Source organism: Emys orbicularis, chromosome 1, assembly GCF_028017835.1.
Source record: "Emys orbicularis isolate rEmyOrb1 chromosome 1, rEmyOrb1.hap1, whole genome shotgun sequence".
Classification (NCBI taxonomy): Eukaryota; Metazoa; Chordata; order Testudines; family Emydidae; genus Emys; species Emys orbicularis.
In genome coordinates, this window is record NC_088683.1 from 77,370,821 (window position 1) to 77,392,728 (window position 21,908).

Sequence of the window (21,908 nt, forward strand, 5' to 3'; positions counted from 1 at the left end):
GGGGGTGGGGAGGTCTTCCACCATTATCATAGCAGGGGGACAATATGTTTGTGGCTCTCTTGGCTGCAGTCACTCCATTGGGATGATGTCAGCAGAGCTACCCTGACTTCCACAAAGTCCTTTACTCAGGTGGTTAAATACTGAATCCTCTATTTTCTGGAACGGACCCCGGGTTTCCTGAAGATGGGGGGGTGGGGGGGGAATAGAGGAGGCCCAGGTGCCCTAAGAGGAGATTTGTGATGACTGTTGTGTTATACGGGTGGGATACTGTCTGGGGCCCTGGATTTCCCAGTCCTAAGTTTCTAGCTCCCTATCCTCCTACTTCCCTACCGTGTCATCCCCCTCACCCCCACACATTTTTCATTTTTGCAGGATTGTACTGCAAGACTTTCAAGTCTGCATTCTGCCTCCCCCCACAGTCATTTGGTGCCTGGGCCTATATCCGTTGCTGGTCTAAGCTGAAGTTAATGGAGTTGCACCTGACTCTGTCAGCAGTGAATGTGACCTCATCTATGGGAACAGGAGGCATTAGAGAAAGGAGCTGTATAGAGTAGCAGTTGTTTGGGGTATACTGAAGCAGTGAGGATAGGCTGGAGGGCCTCACAGGGAGAACGTTAACAGGCTGAAGAGTGGCGTTTGGAAGGGGAGCTTTTTCCTCAGTACCACCCACCGCAGCAGCAGGTAGTTGGGCATCAGCTTGTCAGAAGTTTAAATTTTAAATACACTGACGAGTGATGTCCACAAACAAATGAGCAGTCCAGGTCATGTGAAAGGAGACTGACTGTGTCCCATGATTTCCTCTTCTCAGCTCTGATCTAAAAGCCAAACCCACATACCACCTTTTGGCCAGGTCTGCACTAAAAGAGTCTATTTCAGTAAAGCTATGCTGGCATAGACCGCTAGTGTAGACACTGCATATGCTGATAGAAGGAGTTCTTCTACTTCAGTAGTAGCACATCAACCTTGAGTGATTTTAGCTAAGCCAACAGAAAGACTCTTCTGTTGGCTTAGTTGCATCTGCACTACTCCATTCCGCTGGCATAGCTAGACTGCCTAGAACAGTGGTGGGCAACCTGCGGCTCATCAGGGTAATCAGCTGGTGGTCTGCGAGACTGTGTTTACATTGACCGTCTGCAGACCCACCACTGCCTAGAAGGTATGAATTTTTTCACACTGCTACGTGACATAGTTATGCTGGCATAACTTAGTAGTGTAAACCAGGCCTTTCTCAACAGACCTGTTGCAGTAGGTTTGGCAGCCTCCTCCCTGCAACTCCTGCAGTCAGCTGGAAGATTCTCCCCTTCCCCTTGCTTTCTGATTCCCTCCACCCCCCAGGGAAATGCGGACTGTGTAGAAATTTGGTGTATTTAAGTGTATCTGCCCTTATTTTTCAATTTGACTTCATTCTGTTTAAAATAAATTGAATGGGGAAGAAAAGGTTAGGGTCCATAATAGCCCAATATCAGTGTTTTGGGGAAAATGCAGTTCCAAACCTGCTGAATAACATCTGTCAGGGTTAGAGGCTTGGTCTACACTTACCCCCCAAGTCGAAGTAAGGTACGCAAATTCAGCTACGTGAATAACGTAGCTGAATTCGACATACCTTACTTCGAACTTACCGCGGTTCAGACGCGGTCCACACGCGGCAGGCAGGCTCCCCCGTCGACTCCGCGGTACTCCTCTCGTCTAGCTGGAGTACCGCAGTCGACGGCGAGCGCTTCCTGGTTCGATTTATCGCGTCCACACCAGACGCGATAAATCGAACCCGGAACTTCGATTGCCAGCCGTCGAACTACCGCGGTAGTGTAGACATACCCTCTGCAGCTCCATTACCTTCTGCTACTGCCTCCCTGCTTCTACTACAAGAGAACCCTGGCAAATATCCTCACACACATTGTTAAATGGGACGAGGCTCCTTTCTTTTACATCATAGTGAAGCAGGAACCCCTTACCTTTTTTTCTGCCTGCAAAATACGAGTCTCTCTCTCTTTCAAGGAAATAGGCCCATATTGTGATGTTATTAATCTTTGCCAAAACCCTCACTTAAACTATGGCTCAGAGATGCAGTAACACTATATCCTATTGTTTTTTCTAATTTTCACACATCATTTATTCCACTCTCTTTCCTCCTTTTCTCATTATAACTCTGAACCATTTTCTCCCCCCTTTCTGTTTTCTGCTATGAATCTGTGCCCGCCCTCCCACCCCCGTTTTTCTCTCAGCCTGGGTGCAACCCTCAGTCTTACTTTCTCCCAATCTCTTCTGACCTGTTCTCCCTCTGCTCAGTTAGTTGTTGCCTCCATTTGTTTTTCTCTTTCCTACTTTCCCTTTAACCCTCAAGGCTCCTGTTCAGGCCAGTTTCAGCCTCCTCCCACTGGAGATCCCTGAGGCTCCAGTTCAAGCTGCCACCAGCTGCGTCCACTGCCTTTCCCCTATTCTATCTGTGACCTCTGTGGCTCTTGTAAGTGTAGCTGTTATCTGCCTCCTGCAGCCAGCATCTGAGACAGGCTGCCTTAAGTTGGGATTTTTTCACAACTTGGCATGCTTCTCTTGCTGGGCACAGCTTCACCTTGGTGCAAGTTCAAGGGCCATCTCTGGTCCTGCACTGGCTTGCTTAGTTTGAAAAATGGATGAGTTGAAATTCCAGTAAGGCCATCAGTGTCACTGGCCAAAACTACTGCACACCAGCCCATTTTGGGCCCTGCACACATGGGAAAGCCAGTAGACTGAATAAGGACTCTATTAAATATTCTGTATTAATCTCACCACTGACTGGTTAACTCCTGTAAGAATCTACCAACATGAAAAGCCTCCATAGCGAGAATACAGACTTAGCTTCCTTCCAGAAGGAAGTATGGCTGCTGTAGAGCAATGCTCCTATAAACATAGACGACTCTCACAGTTTTATTGTGAGTCTTATCATTTTTTTTCATTAACCCCCTCCCCCTCCTCCAGACCCTGGAGTTATATAACCACATCAGAACCTCAGCTTTCATTTTAATGAAAGTAAATTCCTAGCCCTCCTGGGTGTGGAGATAAGCTTGAATATCTGAGCACTGAAGATTCACAAGCCAGAAAGCAAGTAAAAAAAAAAACACCTCAATGTACTGCTTGTCAAATCTCATGCTTTTGGGGGCTTGACTCATGATTTGTTGAATGCTTGGGGCTGCCAATACTGAAGGAATGACTCCTCTTCCCCCAGCACTCCCATGAAGTTTCTTTCTAGCAGCTTCAGAAACTTAAGATACGTCTACATTGCAGTCATGGGATTTGGTTGCAACTCGTGTGAATGTATCTGAGCTAGCTTTAATCATGACTGCAGCACAGACATACTTACTTTATACTATTACTACAACATACTTTATACTACTTTATTTTTCCTTTCTTCTTCATTGTGTATCTGCAAATAGTTCCCAAAGTGGTATCTCAATGAGAACCCCATGAGTTATAAAATAGATATTCCTGAACTATCTGCAGTAGTTCCAGATAAAGTAGTGATCCATTGCTTCATAACAGAGACTACTCTCTGGTCTTCCTGCGCAGCAGCATGAAATTGGGAAATATTACATTTGTCTGCTTACTGAGCATCTCAAGGGAGAGAATTTCTCAGCCCCAAAATAGAATTCTGCATACAGTTGGTCGACCTTGAGAAGGCTTTGCACAACTGCATTCCTCTGTCTGTATGTAACACCATAAATTTTAAATGCCACATCTGATCAATTCCAGGGAATATTCTAGGCATGAGTGTATCGATTTACAGGCAAAATTGAAAAACTGAAAGGAGGAAAATGGGGGACATGGAGCCCCTGTCATCTGTTTAGCACAACAGCTTCCACTTTCTCTCCAGTTGTCTATAAATCAAACTGGTTGAAGGCACCCATTAATAACTTCCAGTATAACAGTATCCCATCTCATCTCTCCTCATCCTTCCAGTAGCTTAACATGTTGACACCCTGAATGATAGATGGAAATAAAAATGATGAGGAAGAGGAAATGAGGGATGGGAGCATACACAGAGCCCCTGGAATGGGAGGACCCTGGTATAGGGGAGGCAATGAAACATACAGTCCATGGTGGGAGGGAATTTGGGGGACCCTGGTATAGGGGAAAGGAAGGAGCACACAGAGTCCCTGCCATGACGGGAAATGGGGGGGGGGAGGATGAGGGCGCACAGAGCCATTTGCATGGAGCGGAGGGACGGATAGGGGACACGTAGAGCCCCAGGCATGAGGGACAGGGTGGGGGAAGTTACAGGGAGTCCCTGAAATAAAGGAGGATGGGAGCTTATGGAGTGGAAAGGAGGAATGCTGGTGTGTGCAGTTAGCTTGGCCTACAGAAGCTACGAAACGTGCAACCACCTAGTGATACACACTTTACACAGAAAGCACTAGGACAATCTAAACAGAGAGGTAGAATAATAATAAAACAAGTCTGGTCTAGTGTGTTTTCTAGAGATTGTTCCTCTTGATTCTGGTTGATGGGACAACTTAAAATACACATATAAAATAATCTTATGTAGCAGTCCGATCATCTATAGGTTTCTTGCGAACGTGTAATTTATTGTTCTCTGACTCCCCTAGGTCCACAGCAGAATAAGCTACAGGTTCCTTTTTTCTTAGTGCAATACAGATTTTTTTTTTAAATTGTCTGTTATTGAACGGAAACATGGCCTTTTAGAGCACTCTGGTTTCTGTGGTGAATTTGCATTCATTACATATTATCTATGAATCTTTCATTGCTCATCTGGGAATGTATTTTTGATGTTCCGAACTAGAAACCAAGCTTGGCACAAAGAGTACTTAATGACACTAAGTACAAGCCTTAACTGACACATTTTCCTTCTATTACATAACAGAAACTGGATCTGCAATTACTGCTTCCTGCATCGGTTTGGGAAACTCTACAAATCCTCCACCAGGACAGGCAGGAAAATCAGTGCCAGGATACAATGGTAAGAATGTGCAGTGTATATCAATAGGGGAGGAGGTTGCTTGCACTTCTGAGAGAGCTCAGCACCTCACAAGATCAGGGTTTAAGACTGCAGTTATTGTTTAACAATCTAGGGCCAAAATTGGTCTCTGCTCAATCAGCTTTGCACCTCTCTGGTTTAACTGGCTACTTAACTGGGTGAATGTCCATGTGACTTAGGGTCAGCATAGTAGTTCCTCACCGATGTTTCTTTATTTTTCCTTCCTCCCCAGTTTGGCTGGGGGAAAAACATGATTTGGGAGCTGACACATCCTGGAGATCCCATTGTGTATGTTACCAATTGGCGCAATTTAGAGCAGCCCTGATGCTATTCCATGTTGCCCCTTGGAACCAGTCTAGTGGCTCCAGAATGGACTTAACGCCATTTTCTCTCTCTCTCTCTCTCACATGCACACATGCAACTTTTTGACCTGTGTCAGGTTCAGAAGCATCAGTTCTTACAATCAGACTCCAGTATCCAGTACAATTAAAATTACAGCAACCACTTAATCGTATGGGTTTGAATTTATCCTGTATCCCTCGAAGATGCTTGCATCTTTCAGGAAGTGCTCAAAAACTCACAAGGTCAGACCCGTAGCAATCTGCATTATTAGCAAACATTCCTTTCCATCTTTCAACTGTTAGTCTTATGCATTCCTTATGCACCCAAAATTTCTCAGGCATACAGTTAGATTTGAAAGTGCACAAGGAACTGCAGTTGTCATTGTACTGTTGAGTCTGAAGGTTTGGAATGCCTGCATACAAAGGGGCAATGGATATTACGAAACATTCAAAGCTTCAAACCATAATCTGCAGTAATCTAGTGTTAAATCATAACCAGCAGTGACATTGTTTTTTAGCTGTTAGGAAAAATAGTGTTAACAGTGATCATCTTTATAATTGGTGGAGAGGGAATAGTAGCTAGACTATGTAGCTAAATAGTGCTTTAAGAACGTATTGTCATACCTGTACCTTACATCTATGACTACATGTGTTATTCAGAGGCTAAATGGTTTTGCTTGTTGGGCATATACATTGTACATATATGTTTAATAAACACACTAATCTGATCTTTTTCTGCACAACAATTTAATATAAAAACTCACCTGATTTTAAGTGTATAAAGATGATTCTTCCTGAAGTCTGTGACCTCTACAAATATGTAATGATGAACTAAAAAGCAACATGGTAAGGGTATAAATCTTGTCTATTTGTACCTGCCTCACAGCCTCATTCATTTTATCAAAGAAGACAGTGTTTGTGTTCAGACTTGTACAGGGGCTCATATTTGAGAGAGTTGTTAAACACGTTATGTTTCAATACGTGTGCAGCATTTTTATTTCTAGCTGTATGAAATTATAGACTGTGAACCAGCATAGGGCATAAAAAATGAGAGCTTTCATTGTTTGGAAGGTATTTGCATGCAGAGTGCACAGCCATGAGATGAAGAATTCTAAAATATTTTTATACCTGGGAACTCTGATTTTGACCCAGAGTGTTCAGGAATTACTTCAAGAAGGACACATAATTAGATTTTTTTGAGGTCAAGCCATCTACAGGAGGAGTGCTCACATTCTTGGGAAGGAACGGTTGGCTGACTTTCTTCTAACAAGTAGAAGTGAACATGAACATTAAAAAAAATAAAGATTTTCAGCTGCCCTAGACTTTGGCATTAGTAGTTATTGTACGAAGACAAACAATGAATGAAAGATGAAGTTAGAGAAAAGGCTTAAAGTTTGACCAGAGCTCTAATAAGCAGGGAACAATGGCAGAATATAATTGCATCAAACCTGTTCCCAAAGCTCTGGTAGTCAGACTTAGCAAGAATACGTGGGACGCACATATGCAGAGATTTTAAATGAACTCTGCAAAACCTGCTGTTAGAGTATCTAAAAACTTCCTTCTAAATGGATGAAAGGGAATTGCAGCAGAACGTCAGACTTACGAATATCAGAGTTACGAACTGATCAGTCAACCACACACCTCATTTGGAACTGGAAGTATGCAATCAGACAGCAGCAGAGACCAAAAACAAAAAACAAAAAAATCCAAATATAGTGCAGTACTACTTTAAACGTAAACTACTAAAAAAAATAAATAAAGGGAAAGCAGCAAAGCTGTATTAAGTCAATATTCAATTGTAAACTTTTGAAAGAAGAACCATAACGTTTTGTTCAGAGTTATGAACAACCTCCATTTCTGAGCTGTTCGTAACTCTGAGGTTCTACTGTACTTTAAAATAGACTATAAAATGAACGCACATTCAGGTATGTTCCATAAGGGAACAGATGTCACATTTCCTTTCTAACCAATGGTTCAGGACCACTTATTGGAAAAGTTTACAAATCCTGTAACCCTGCTGTTAATGAAATACAGGATCTTGAAATCACTTCTGATTACTATCTCACTTTTCCTCACTTCAGTTGTGATATGACTCTAGCTGCTGCTACTTTAGCTACTAGTTTGTGATAAATATTTTATGCCATTTAAAAGACAGACTCTATGCTTTCTGATAGTATAAAATTGCATTAGTAGTTCTCTGGACAATGGTTGCTGAAGTCATGATACCTTTAAATTGGATTTGGGGAAGTAAAATCGGAATAAATGCCCTTTTACCCCCCGCCCCCCCATGGCCAAATTCTTTCCTGTTATACCATTGTAAATACAGAGTAAAGTATATTGTGTGAAGTGACTCCAGCTTTACATTGGGGTAAATGAGAGCAGGATTCGGCCACAGTTCAAGATTCAATGTTGGGTGACCAGGTTAGGCTATGAATGATGCATACCACTGGAAAACTAATTTAAACCTGAATTAATTTTTTAATAATATACCTCATTCATTTCTAGCTCTGATGTTTTCTGAGATCTGACCTATTTGGTATTGGTCCCTTGGTCTATACGTTTGTTTGTTATTTATCCAAGACAAAATACAGCAAGTTTTGGATTTGAGGGCAGTAAATACCCTGAATATAGGTTGGTAGCCATATAATTCAGGAATACTCCTAAACTGCTGTTCTTTTTAAAAAATTTCTAAAAATCTTGGAAACCTAAATACATAGCTGTCAGGAAACAAAATCTAATATGAAAAACTGATGTTAGCACCTTGATAAACAAATTACATTAAACTGAGGACTCTAATGCATCCAAAACAAAAACCAACAAAAAAATGTAAGTTCTTGAAACTGTGATATGAGTAAGACTATCTCCTCCTACTATATGAGTCCAAGTTTTCCAAGTCTAACTTGATGGATTTTTCTTATGTTACTTGAACAGGTACAAGCAACAAATAGTGTTTACAGAATTTGTAGTCATTGCCCAGGAGAATGGAAGCTTCTTGTTAGCATCCCAGACTTGCCCTCCCTCGAATAGAGGGGACAGGATGACTTCTGAGTTCCTATTTATCCTTCGCAGAACCTTTCTTAGCTTACGTTTTGTCTGTCTAATTAACCCTTCCAGTTCTTGGGCCTTTATCTGTCCTTATGCCAAGCCTCTGACCCACTGTCTGCGACAGGCTATGCAGGTGTTAAAATCACTGTCCTTGCTGAAGGAGTGGTTTCAGACAATAAAGATCAAATTTCAGCAGTCCTGGAGTCTGTGTATTAGGTAAGCACAATGATACTTCAAAGGTCTGTTGGCAGATGTGGGTATCTCTGCTCTCACCTCAACTTTCTTCCTTATTGTCCAAGGCTGTTGTAGCAGGATGGACCTAGCTGGACGTTCCTGTCGCAGGTCAGGTCAACTGCACCTGTATTCCCCTATGGAGTCCAGCAAGGGCATCCGCTTTTAGGCTCCCTGTTCCTCAGCTGTCACCTCTCTTGGGCAGAGACCCACATCTTGTTCCCTCCAGTCATGGTCAGGGTTTTCCAGGCTGCATAGTTCCCTGCCTACGCTGTGTTATTCCTGGCATGCCAGACTGCCTAAAAAGGCCAGCGTCTACTCTTTGCTTTCTTTTCAGATGCTGTAAACAACATAATTGCCCATACTTATAAATTACTACACAGCTCTTCCTAAGCAAGCACATTTATTCTTCAAGTGAAAAGCATTACAGAGAAAACATTAAAAACAATAAAAGAACCTACACAAATGCTAATAAGCTTGACAGAGATCACCCCAACTCCAGCAAAGACTCTGGTAGGAGTCAGTCCTTCAAACTCCACTAAGGGATTTTCCTGTGGTTAAAACACCTGTAGCTCAGAACAAGCATCCCCATAAAATGGTTAGTACTTTCTTTAGACATCTTGGATCTTTGATCTTCAGATTCTGGGAATGGGTAAGCAGTAGACAATGATTCCCTCCTCATGGCATTGCTTCAACCTCCCCTTTGAGATTCCCCAGGCAAACCATTTGACACTGTCCAAAAGTCCATTCTTGTCTGGCCCATTGTTCAGTATAATCCTTTGAAGTTCATAACATTTCCCAGGGCTCACAATAATACATTACCTTTGCGTTTAATACAGTGGACACCAAATAAACTTAATTCAATAAGGTTTTTTTAAGGATATTGCAGGAAATTGCCATATCTATCAGAGTTACCTCCTCTGCTTGGCCACACTCAAATAGCTTATGATTTAAAAGGCTTAATATGCCTCTCCTCCCCACCTCCACTTGCTGTTCATGTGCATCAACCATTCTTAATGAGGTATCTCTAGCTATTATAAGCCATGCCTCTGAGTAGTTAGTACAGATAAGGGTACCACAGCCCTGGGCAACAAGTTATTTGTCATCCTGCCCTTGTTCCCAGGCAGCATGGATTTGATTCTAATAGATTTCCTAGATAAAGACTGTCCAAGAGGAGGTTCCAGGCTCTGTCCTTGTAAACCTAAATGTTCTCTATTGAAATATAACCAAATTACTGAAGATTGTAACAAAGGTAGTGTGGACCATTGAAAATGGCACTGGAGTTGGTCTCTGGATTCTATTCCCAGCTATGCCACTGACCTGCTGTGTGAGTTTGGGAAAATCAGAAGTTACTTCACCTCACCTCTCTGTAGTATAAAAAACACAATCCTTCCCTGTTGGGATGGTGGTTTCACTATGCAGAGTCTGACAAATCAGAGACCGATTTTGTGCATTTGAAAAACAGACAGTTTTTTTAACCACAAATTATATTTATTGAGTGGATGCTAGGTCAATCTCTAATAACCTTAGTTGTTATCACTTACTAATATTTCTTGTGGGCTCTTTTTCATGGGCTCACTGCCCTACTTATGAAAAGGCTTTTCTTAATCGAAGATTCAGATTTCGCTGTCTGGAGATTTTTTTTCTTTTAATTTTTAGTTTGGGGTTGGGTTTTTTTCAGTCCAACCAGATGTTTCTCCCTCCCAGTTTGTGTGTCTTTAGTTTAAGGCCTAGGGATTTGTGGCGGGGATGCTAACAGGAATCTTTAACTCATCTATTTTGGTACCCAGAAATTCTATAATTACTTTTGTTGCCTGTTCCTACTCCACACTGAAGTGTGACATAAGTGGGCATTCATCAAATTAAGGTTTGTAGACATGGTGAGTTAGTGTGCTGCAAGCCAGGGTGTGAATCTACAATGTACTAGCTTGCTGCGTGGACCCTGTTACTGCACAGTAGATGTTCCATAGTGCTCCGTATCAGGGTTTACCTAGCCGGTTAGTGCATTGTAGCTTCTCACCCTGGCTTGCCTTGCACTAACTCCCCAGGTAGACAAGCTTTTTAGAGATTGTCCTTGTCCATCTGAAAAGTACCATTTGCAAGGGAGAAAAATGATCTCTTTCTTTGTTACTTTGCAGTGATGGTTCTGGATGACAACAAGCAACCAGTGAAGGCCAAGACTTTAGGAAATATTGTGGTAAAGTAAGCAAGTCAAAACTTACAAGGCGTCTTATAATTAAGAGGAGCTGCCTTACATGAAAACTGTTGAGAAGGGCAGACTATTATTTTTTGGCAAAGACATAAATAGCAGTGGCACATAAAGTAAGGAGGATGAGAGTAGAAGAGCATGGCTGTCTCTCATGTTGATTTTTAGGAATCTCTTACTTTATCCTGCAACACTAATATGGGAGCACTCAACTCACCTGGTACAAAAGGGTTAAAACAAACTCTATACTGCTTTTTTTCTTTAATGGCAGACTTCTTTGCCACGTTTCTTATTTGTTGGCACAAGGACAAGCCTAATTACTGTGATGCAAGAGAACACTGCCATGTCTCGGACTTCCTTCTGATTCCATGAAGGTCTGCAGCGTCACAGAATTACATGCTTGATTTCTAGGGGGATGAAGCAATGGCTGCTTGCTGCTTCTTTGTCTAGCTGGCTCAGCCTAAAGCAGCATTTGCAAATTCTTTAGGTTTCCTCATCCTACTAAAGCAAGAGCCCTTCTGTTATCTGAAAGTGTGGTTTGTATGGAGAGGATGACTTGTCCCAGAATGGCTACAGGTCAAATGAGGAACATGTATTGAAAGACTCCATAGGCAAGAGAATCATTGTTGTTCTCCTTGCTGTGTCTTCTCTTTGATAACACTTGACAGCAAACTCCTTTGTCTCTCCAGTCTGGTATGTTTCATAAACACGAAAAGTCACTTTAAAATGCACACCCTTTTTTATACCTTCCCACTCCACTCCCCAAAGGAGATTTTAGATACAGGGACTTCAGCTTAAAGCCACTCTAAATACTAACTGCTTTTCTCTTATCTCCTTTTCGGCTTTCTCATAATCTTCAGCTTCCATTGTGTCTGCTCCCCTGGCACATGCCTGTTGCATTTCTTGGCTGATTTACAGGTAATACTTGGGATTACTGTCCTTTTGGTCAGCCAGATACCCCTTTCTGACTTACAAGCTAGTCTAACTCTCAGCAAATACAGGTCCCTATGACAATGCACCAACTCACTGTTGTTTCAGTAAAAGCTAGGAGAGCAGTGCTAGGTCAAAAACATCCTTTAGAAGGCTGGTAAGTAATATACTGGAAGTTTAACATTGGTCTGCACTAGAACTGATTGAAACATTTTTGGCTAAATGAAATTTCCTTGAGATGTGCTCAAAGTCAAAATGTTTTGTGCAGACATATCTGTTTCAACTAAGTTTTTGTTGGGAAATCTGGAGAGAAGGGGAAGGAAAGCATGACTGACTGACAGACCGTAGGTGGGTGGTTAGGGCATTGGTTGGAGATGTGGGAGACCCAGGTTCAAGTCCCTGTTCTCCCTGATTATGTGTGATCTGGGATGAAAAACTCCACTTTGGTTCATGCAGAGCAAGCACTTGAACCTGGCTCTCCCACATCTCAAGCCAGTGCCTTAACTTTTGGGACATCCTACCTCTTTTCCTCCCCTAATTTAAAAGCTCATTTGCATTCAGAAAATGGACACTTTGACACATGGCCATCAGAAACTTTTCCCCTTAACGGTACGCATTGGGTGGCTCGAGCATCTTCTGCTCTGGGTACTGCTGCATGCAGGTATAAAGGGAAGAGCTGCTCCCACGCCCCTCTCAATTCCTTCTTACTTCCCACAACAGTCGTTGGAATCCCTTTTCATTACCAGAAGTTTTCTCTCTGCTCTGTGTATAAATATATATAATTGTAGTTAGTTAATAAGATTGGTTATGTTCAATTTTTTTATTGTTTTCCATGTTTTGGGGTTCTACCACCAGCACTTAGGAATGCCCCAGTTGCTGGGCTTCAAGCTAGTTGCTAGTGAGTGACCCACACAGTAGTTGTCTTGAGTGCCAGGGCGAAGCACATGTGAAAGACCGGTGCCAGATTTGCTGTAAATTCAAGCCTAAAACAAACAAGGATAGGGAGGCTAGGCTGAAGTTCCTGCTGATGGTACTCAGACCACCCTTGAGCTGTCCTGCTCCAACGTTGTCAGAGTCCCGGCACACATCTCCTTCCCTTGTGCCTAGCAACAAGCATGTGTCTCCCAAAGAGGCACCCTCCAGGGGAAGATATCCACCCTCAAAGCCTGAAAAGAGGGGTGAGAGGGAGTTGAGTAGAGTATATCTGAAATCCAAGCATTTCTCCTCCAAATCAGTGCCTAAATCAGCACTGGACTTGACGGTGCCCTCTCTGGTGCCGAAGTGGCACCGTTGTGGCATAGCAGTAGACACACATGATCTGAACTTGAGGTTTCAGATGATTCAGTCTATTGTTATAGATCACAAAGCTCACCCAGTCACAACAGCATGAAACTGTTTGTTTGAGGCTTCTGGGGCATGTGGCCTTGTGCAGTTACATGGTTCAAAATGCCAGTCTGCACCTCATAATTCTACAGGGTTGGCTACTCACCAAGCTGTCACTATCTGGACTCGGTAGTGAAGGTCCCTCTCATGCCCTCATCTCCCTAGCTTGATGGACAGTTCCAGCCAATGTATGTGTGGGAGTCCCTTTGCCTGCCTGCAACCGACGCTCATGTTAGTGATCGATGTGTCTGCCCTTGGCTGGAGGACCCATCTGAATTCTCTACAGACTCAGAGTTTAGGTCCGCAGAGGAATTGGCTTTCGAAAGCTGTTAGATTGGCCTGCCAAGATTTTCCGCTACAGATCAAGGGAAACAACCTTTTAGTCCTCACAGAGAACACAGCAGCAATGTTTTACCTCAGCAAGCAGGGAGGAGCCCGCTCTTTCAAGAGGCTACACTGCTTTGTGAGCTTTGCACTGCCAACTCAATAGGCCTAGAAGCTTCTCATCTACTGGGGTCCAAAACAATCTGGCAGATCACCTGAGCAGATCGTTTACAAGACCCCATGAGTGGTCTCTTTGTCCACATCTGGCCAGATACATCTTCCATCGGTGGGGGTTTCCGCAAATAAACGTATTTGCGACAAGGATCAACAGAAAATGTCAGCAGTTCTGTTCCCTACGAGATCACAGCCTGGGTTCCCTGACAGATGCATTCTTACTACTGTGATCAGGCAGGCAGCATCACCATTCCTTTTTTTTGGTTCAACAGCTACTAGATTACTTATTGTACCTGAAACACTGAGGTTTGACCGCTAGTTCTGTCAAGGTATATCAGGCAGCTATTTCAGCATTTACTCCTGGGGGAATTCTGCGCCAAAAAAATAAAAAATTCAGCAGCAAAAAAATTAAAAACTCTGCATACAATATTTTAAAATGCTACAAAATTCTGAATATTTTATTTGTCAAAATAACACAATATAATCATGCCAGTTTCAATTATTTTGGTCATTTATTTCAAAATACTGTCCGCAAGTATATCTGTACAATACAGACAACAAAAAAAGATTCCCCCAGGAGCAGAAAGTTAAAGAAACCGTTACGACAACCCAGTTCCTGTTTCTCGGTTATGCTTTTACCAGGCGCCTCAGTCTGGGTGTGTCACACGTGCCAGCTCGGCACAGCTTGGGGGAAAACTCTGCCCCTCCGGTCTTTTAGTCAATTCTGTTTTTTTCACCCTGCCCTTGTAGGTTACAATATTTCAAGTTCCCAAATAGAGGACACTGCCAGGGCAAGAGGGAGATGCAGGGGTACAGTTGAGGTGTGCAGGAGTTGGCTTCACAGGGCCCCCCAGCTCAGACACCTGCACCCCTTTCCCCCCCAGAGTTCAGCTGTGGGGCCAGACACCCGCACCCCCTCCCTCCAGAGCCCAGCTTCAGGCTCCACTCCACACAGCATTTGTTATTGTCCTACTGGGCAAAAACGACCCATATCTATTGATGGGGGAGGCAAAATGTAAAGATTTGGTCACCTCCTGGAACAGGTCGAGTCGCGCCCCCTTCTGGGATGCCCCCCTCCCTTACCTTCTGTCTCCCCTCCTGGAAAGCAGTGGCCCCTCCCTGCAGATTTCAGCTGTTGCTTCTGCCTCTCCCTGGAGGGTGCAGCTTGCCAGCTCCAGCAGCTGTTGCTCAGGGATGGGGCCTGGCCACACCATGTGACCAAGCAGGGCCAGCAAACTCTGGCAGAAATCTGGGGGGGGGGGGGGCACCTGACCCTGTGTTCCGGGCACTCTGCTTATTGTGCAGCCCTGGCTCACATGCCATCTCCTTTGTTCAGGGCGTGCTGGGAACTGCAGCCTGTGCACGCCTCTTGCATTGGTGCATTGCGATTTGGGAAGCTGGGCTCTGTCAGGTCCAGCAGTCCCTAGCAGCAGCTCTGCAGTGCCAGTTCTGTGGGAAAAAATGAAATTCTGTGCAGAACATTACTTCTGTGCAAATTCTGCATTGCGCAGTGATACAGAACTCCCCCAGGAGTAAGCTTTCCAGCCCAAAGTGGATAATTGGTCTGTTTTCTCTAACAACATGTTCACAGGGTTTTTGAAAGGGCTAGTCAAATTGTATCCTTGGTTGCAAGACCACCTTCTCCAAGCAATCTAAATTTAGTGCCTTCAAGACTTATGGGTCCCCCTGTTTGAGCCTTTGGCTACATCTATGAATGAAGATGGCAGTTTTGGTTCCCATCACCTTGGCCAGAAGAGTAGAATAGCTGCATGACTTAATGGATAGGCCTCTCTATACAATCTTCTTTAAGAACAAGGTTTACTTGCAGCCTCATCTGAGGTTTGTCCCAGAGGTGGTATCATCTTTCCATATCAGCCAGCCAATTTACTTATCTGCATTCTGCCCAAAGCCACAGTTGTAGATCGGCAACTTAGTTCTCAGTCAACCCATTTGCTTCCCGTCGTGGTGTTGCTCAGGACTTGAGAGACAATGCTAGAGTTGAGTGAGTTGTTCTCCAATCATGACCCACCCTCCTAACCCTCTGTGTCGGAGGTCTGGCAAGATGAAACTGAGGGGGAACTGGGGCCGCTCTGTCCTTTATACCTGCATGCAGTGGTGTGTGCCAGCAGGAGGAGCTCAAGCTACCCAACGGGTACTACTGAGGGGAAAAGTTTCCAATGGCTGTACGCTGGGCAGACAGACATCAAGATTGGATTGGACATGTGCAGTACACCCAGAACAACAGTTACTGAACAGGTTAGTAACTGTTTTTTTCCCCAAATACCAACACTCAACAAAATATTTTGAAGCACTTGACTGTTTGCCCCAAAAGTGGTAGAGGAGGAGTACTCATTGGTGAATTTGGTGACTTTGTGGCAGTTAAGCTGAACTATATTTATTTGTTATATATATTCATGTATAGCTATTTCTTGTATCACCTTTTATTCTAGGTTTTTGTCATTAATGGCCTATACTATAGGGGCCATTTAAAGTGTCATTGCTAGCCTTGGTAAAGCCAAAAGTGAGCTTTCTTAACAAGTTTCCCTTTTTAAAGAGCTTTAAAGATTCTAAGGGTATTTGTATTGTGGGTTTTTATTCTGTCCTCCCAACCCCCATCTTGACTTTTGCTGAAGTTGGATGAGTTGGTGGAGAAGGCGGGGGTGGGGAATCTGAATACTTTTTGTATTCTGTAATTCCTGGTAGAATACCAGTACAGTATCCTCTATTGTAGCAGTTTGGCCTTCTGTCAGTGGGGGGGAGGGGGGGGGAAGGGGGGTTCGGTCTGCGTCCAGCTGTATCGCTTAGTGGCAAGAGTCTGTGGCTGTATCACCTGGTGGCAAGAGTCTTTAGGGTCAGTGGTAGGGGAATCCCGGGGCCTCCCTGCTCCACCTGGTTCCAACCAGGGCCCTGTGACTAGCAGGTTGGATATGCCCCCTGGGGGCGGTCACCACCAAATCTGTTTCCTGGGTCTCTTCCTACGTGGCTTCTGCCAAAGTCACCACAGGGTTTGGCTTATCAACTTACACTGAGGTTTCTCACTGACTGTGATCCGGAGGCTATTTTCCTTCAATCAGGCCCCGCTTTGCCCAGTCTTCATGGGGGCCTTTGGAGGTTCAACAGTGGGGTCTGGTCCAGGTTGTTGAGGAACTCCTGTGGCCTCTCTGCAGGAGCTACAAGCCTGGGGCTGCTCCCTTGTTCTCTCCACCCTGACTGGGCTGGGCTGCTGCCTTTTGAGCTATGCCACCATTGTGAGCGTGCCCAGCAGGTGTGGCTGGGCAGGGCATATGGGCCCAGAACTGCTCGTTAACTCTTTGTTCCCTGTTGTGGGGCTTATACACTCCACCACTCCCTCATAGTATGGTGGGGGGAGAATCAGAAAATAAATTCTTCTTCGAGTGCTTGTTCACGTCCATTCCACATTAGGTGTACGCGCGCCGCGTGCACGAACGTCGGAAACTTTTTCCCTCAGCGGCTCCCGTCGGGCCCGCAGGGTCTCCCTTCCCGCCAGAGCGGCGCCCCGCCCTAGCGTATATATATCCCTGCCGGCCCGACCCTCCCTCAGTTCCTTCTTACCGCCCGTGGCGACGTTGGAACAACTCTATCTCTCGTCTGAGAGTGTCCCTTAGCATAGTGATTAGTGATAGTTATCAGTTCGTTAATAGTTCAAGTGTTTAAGGTTTAGTGTAAATAGTAGTTGATTAGCCCCTCACAAAGGCCTAAATCGCTTTGTGATAGGGGTTGGGCGACCCCGGCACCGGCCCTGGGCGGCGGGGCATGCCGCACGCCCAAGGCTTCAAGGCTTGTGCCACGTGCCGCAGGCCTATGCCGTTGAGCGACCCGCACGACTCGTGTCTTCGTTGCCTGGGGGAAGCCCATCAAAAGGAGCGCTGTAAGATTTGTAAGGCTTTCAAGCCTAGGACCAAGAAGGAGAGAGACTTTCGTCTCAAGCAGCTCCTCATGGAGGCGGCGTTACAGCCCTCCTCTTCCGCGGCGCCATCGACATCGGTGCGGAGTGCCCCGGCATCGGTCCGCGACCCGACGCCGGCAGGACAGCCTAAGCCTACGGTGCCGCCTCGACGGGAACACACCCGGCACCGTTCTTCTTCGCCTGCCAGACCAAAGAGCCAGCCTAAGACCAGGGGACGTTCCCCGCATAAGGAGCCGGCACCGGCGAAGACCGCGAGTGCCGCCAAGGCGGTTACGGCCCCGGCACAGATCCCAGTACCAGTGGCTCCGGCGCCCAAGGGCCCGTCGAGCCCCGGGATAAGCGCGTCGAGTGAGGAGGAAGGGCTGGAGGAACTGTTGGAACAGCCCTCCACCCCGGACACATTTGAGGCAGCAAAGGACCTCATTGAATTGTCCTCCAAAAGTAACCTCCGCGCTAAAGACATTCCGCCGCGACTGCCATCCAAGGGCAAGCCGGCGATGATGCGCCCGTCACGGTCGCCATCTCGGCACCGAACACGGCGCCGGTCCCGGTCGAGCTCCGCCTCGGTGGACTCCCGGCTTCCCGCCGCGCAACGGGCCGCCAAACAGCCAGGCCCAGACGCGAGCGAGGCACCGTCCCAGCAGCCCGGCTCGAGCAGGCACCGGGACGCGTCGACCTCGAGGTTCCCGAGACCGCGCTCTCGCGGCCGTTCCCGGTCCCGGGATGGTGGGTACCGATCCAGATCCAGGTCTACACGGCGCCTCTCGCGGTCTCGCTCCAGAAGGCGCCGCTCCCCGACTCCGGGACGGCACCGCCCGACGGCACCGCCGTGGCCCTCTAGATCGCCGTCCTTGGCATCGGAGGAGGGCTCGGGCCTTTCCAGTAGCTATGGCCACAGAGTGCACGCCGCTAGGGAGCACGAGGCCTCTTGGCAACCACATTGGAGCCATCCTGGACATTGGCCATTCTGGACCCCGTGGGCCTATCATCAGCAAGGCCCTCCGTCCAGAACCGCGAGATCGGGGCCCTCAGGACACCGGTCCCGCTCCCCACGGCACCGCACTGCCTCCCATGCAGAGGCCACGGTCTCCAGGCCGCCAGACAGGGTTAGAACGGACTCGGTACCGAGCCGGGCACCGTCCCTGACCCGGGCACCGTCCCTGACCCAGGCCAGGGGACGCACCCCAGAGGACCGTCCCGCCGAGGAGGAGTTGCAGGAGGACGAGGACGCACAAAAGGCCATGACCTCCTCCTCCTCACCGGATGAAGCCGTGGCGGGCACAACAGTGTCCGGCCCTCCCCCGATTGACCACCGGGCACACCAGGACTTGCTCCGCCGGGTGGCCCTCAATTTGGGGTTGCAGGCGGAGGAGACGGTTGAGCAGGAGGACCCCATGGTAGACATTCTCAGCCCGGAGGGTCCTTCCAGGATCGCACTTCCACTTATAAAGACGGTACAGTCAAATTATAAGACTGTATGGCAGACGCCAGCCTCCTCTGCGCCGACGGCAAGGGGCGTCGAGAGGAAGTATTTTGCCCCATCCAAAGGGTCTGACTTCCTCTTCTCCCATCCAGCCCCATGTTTGCTGGTCGTTTCGGCGGTCAACGAGAGGGAGCGGCATGGCCAGCAGGCCCCAGCCCCCAAGGCCAAGGAGGCGAAACGATTGGACTTGTTCGGCAGAAAGGTCTACTCGTCGGGAGGCCTCCAGTTGCGGATCGCGAACCAGCAGGCGATCCTCAATAGACATAATTTTAATTCCTGGGCATCAGTGTCTAAATTTAAGGATGCCTTGCCTCAGGGATCGCAACCCGAGTTTGCGGCCATAGTGGACGAGGGAAAGGCGGTGGCCAAGACCTCGTTACAGGCCTCGCTCGACTCGGCTGATGCGGCCGCTAGGACTATCGCGTCCGGCGTGGTGATGAGGCGCTCAGCGTGGCTGCAGGCTTCTGGTCTTCCCCCTGAGGTGCAAAACACCCTCCAAGACCTTCCGTTTGAGGGTACGGGGTTGTTTTCGGAGCAGACAGATGCCAGACTCAATGGCCTCAAGGACTCGCGGGCTACCCTCAAGTCCTTGGGGATGCATACCCCTGTGACACAGAGGAAGCCCTTCAAACCGCAGCCTCCACAGAGGCAGTACCAGCCTCGCCCTCGACACGAACCATACCGTAGGCGGGGCAGAGACAATAGGCGTAGGCGCAACAATACGCCTAACCAAGGCCAAAAACAGGGCAACAATAAGCCGCAGCCGGGAAATAAGCAGGATTTTGAAGATGCGATCGAGGACAGCGTACCTATCTCTTCTCCGGATCCTCCCCTGTGTTTCAGGGACCGCCTGTCCCATTTTTTCCGTGCCTGGTCCCATGTAACATCAGACCATTGGGTCCTGCGCACGGTAGAGTCAGGCTATACCCTCCAGTTCTCCTCGCCCCCCCCCTCCCAGCCACCCCCCCCCGTCCCTCTTCAGGGACCCCTCTCACGAGCAACTCCTCATGCAGGAGGTACAGACCCTCCTCGCTGTAGGGGCGGTGGAAGAGGTTCCTCCAGACCTCAGAGGAAAAGGGTTCTATTCCAGATACTTCCTCATTCCCAAAGCGAAAGGGGGCCTCCGTCCTATCCTGGACCTTCGCAAGCTGAACAAGTACTTGCAAAAACCACGTTTCCGTATGGTCTCCCTTGGTACCATCATTCCTTCCCTGGATCCGGGGGATTGGTACGCTGCCCTCGATATGAAAGACGCTTACTTTCACATCGCCATCCGCCCGGCCCACCGGCGGTTCCTGCGCTTCACCATCCAGCAGCGTCATTTTCAGTTTACGGTCTTGCCCTTCGGCCTGGCAACGGCCCCACGTGTCTTCACGAAATGCATGTCCGTGGTGGCGGCCTTCCTTCGAAAAAGACGGATGCGCGTCTACCCGTACCTAGACGATTGGCTCCTGGCGGGCCGGTCGGAGGCAGAGGTTCGCGCCCACGTGGCACTGGCGCTACAAGTATTCCGCGAACTCGGCCTGTTAGTCAATGTGCCCAAGTCCTCACTAGTCCCCACACAGAGACTGGAGTTCATAGGGGCAGTCCTGGACTCGGTGGCGGCACGGGCGAGTCTTCCCATATCGCGATTCCTGGCGATCCAGGAGGCCGTGACCTCCATTCAGAGATTCTCCACGACCACGGCCAGATGTTGCTTACAACTCTTGGGGCACATGGCGGCATGCACCCACGTAGTTGGACACGCCCGCCTCAGGCTCCGGCCTCTGCAGCTGTGGTTGGCCCAAGTATATCGCCCCAACAGCGACCCATTGGACATGGTCGTCACGATCCCGGCTCGGGTATCGAGCGCCCTCTGTTGGTGGCTCGATCAACAGCAGGTCTGTGCGGGGGTCCCGTTCGCTGCCCCACAACCAGTTCTGACGTTAGTGACAGACGCGTCGGACTTGGGTTGGGGGGCGCACCTAGGGGATCTGCGCACTCAGGGCTTGTGGTCCAGGGAGGAACAGTTGCTTCACATCAACCTGAAGGAGCTGAGGGCGATTCGCCTCGCCTGCCAGACCTTTCACGCCACCATAAGGGGACACGGCGTGTCAGTTCTGACGGACAACACTACCGCTATGTTTTACATAAACAAGCAGGGCGGGTCCCGGTTCTCTCCCCTCTGTCGCGAGGCGCTCCTCCTCTGGGACTTCTGCATAGCCCATTCAGTACACCTCCAGGCTGCATATCTCCCCGGGGTCCAGAACGGGTTGGCGGACCGTCTCAGCCGGTCCTATCTCATGCACGAGTGGAGGCTGAGACGGGACATCCTCCGTTCAATCTTCCTGAGGTGGGGGTTTCCCCAGGTGGATCTGTTTGCCACCATGGACAACAGCCAGTGCCCGCAGTTTTGCTCCTTCCAGAACCGCAGTCCGGGCTCTCTGGCAGACACCTTTGCAATCCCGTGGGGCGGGAGCCTGCGGTATGCCTTCCCCCCGTTCCCACTCATCCACAGGGTCCTCCTAAAAACCCGCAGGGACAAGGCGACGGTCATTCTCATCGCCCCGGCGTGGCCACGACAACACTGGTTTACAACTCTCTTAGAACTGTCCGTGACCTCTCCGATAGCCCTCCCCCTCCATCACGACCTCATCACACAAGACCGAGGTCGCCTGCTCCACCCGAACCTGCCATCGCTGCATCTCACGGCATGGCTTCTCTCTGGCTAAGTGAGGTGGAGCACAGGTGCTCTCAGGAGGTCCAGCAAATCCTCCTTGATAGTAGGAAGCCCTCCACAAGGGCGACCTACCTTGCCAAGTGGAAACGCTTCTCCCTATGGTGTGGGCCTCAGCACATCCAGCCCTTGCAGGCCTCGATACCACTGATTCTGGACTACTTGCTGCACCTCAAGC

At 47.8% G+C, this 21,908-nt stretch overlaps 1 protein-coding gene across 1 annotated transcript in view; it reads left to right on the forward strand.

The window, feature by feature from the left end:
* The window catches only part of ACSS3 (acyl-CoA synthetase short chain family member 3), a 141,179-nt gene that overhangs the window by 99,213 nt on the left and 20,058 nt on the right, over nt 1–21,908 (forward strand). The window contains exons 10-11 of the mRNA XM_065423450.1: nt 4,856–4,951; nt 10,725–10,788. Coding sequence (XP_065279522.1) covers nt 4,856–4,951; nt 10,725–10,788 — 160 coding nt within the window. The remainder of the gene's footprint in view (nt 1–4,855; nt 4,952–10,724; nt 10,789–21,908) is intronic.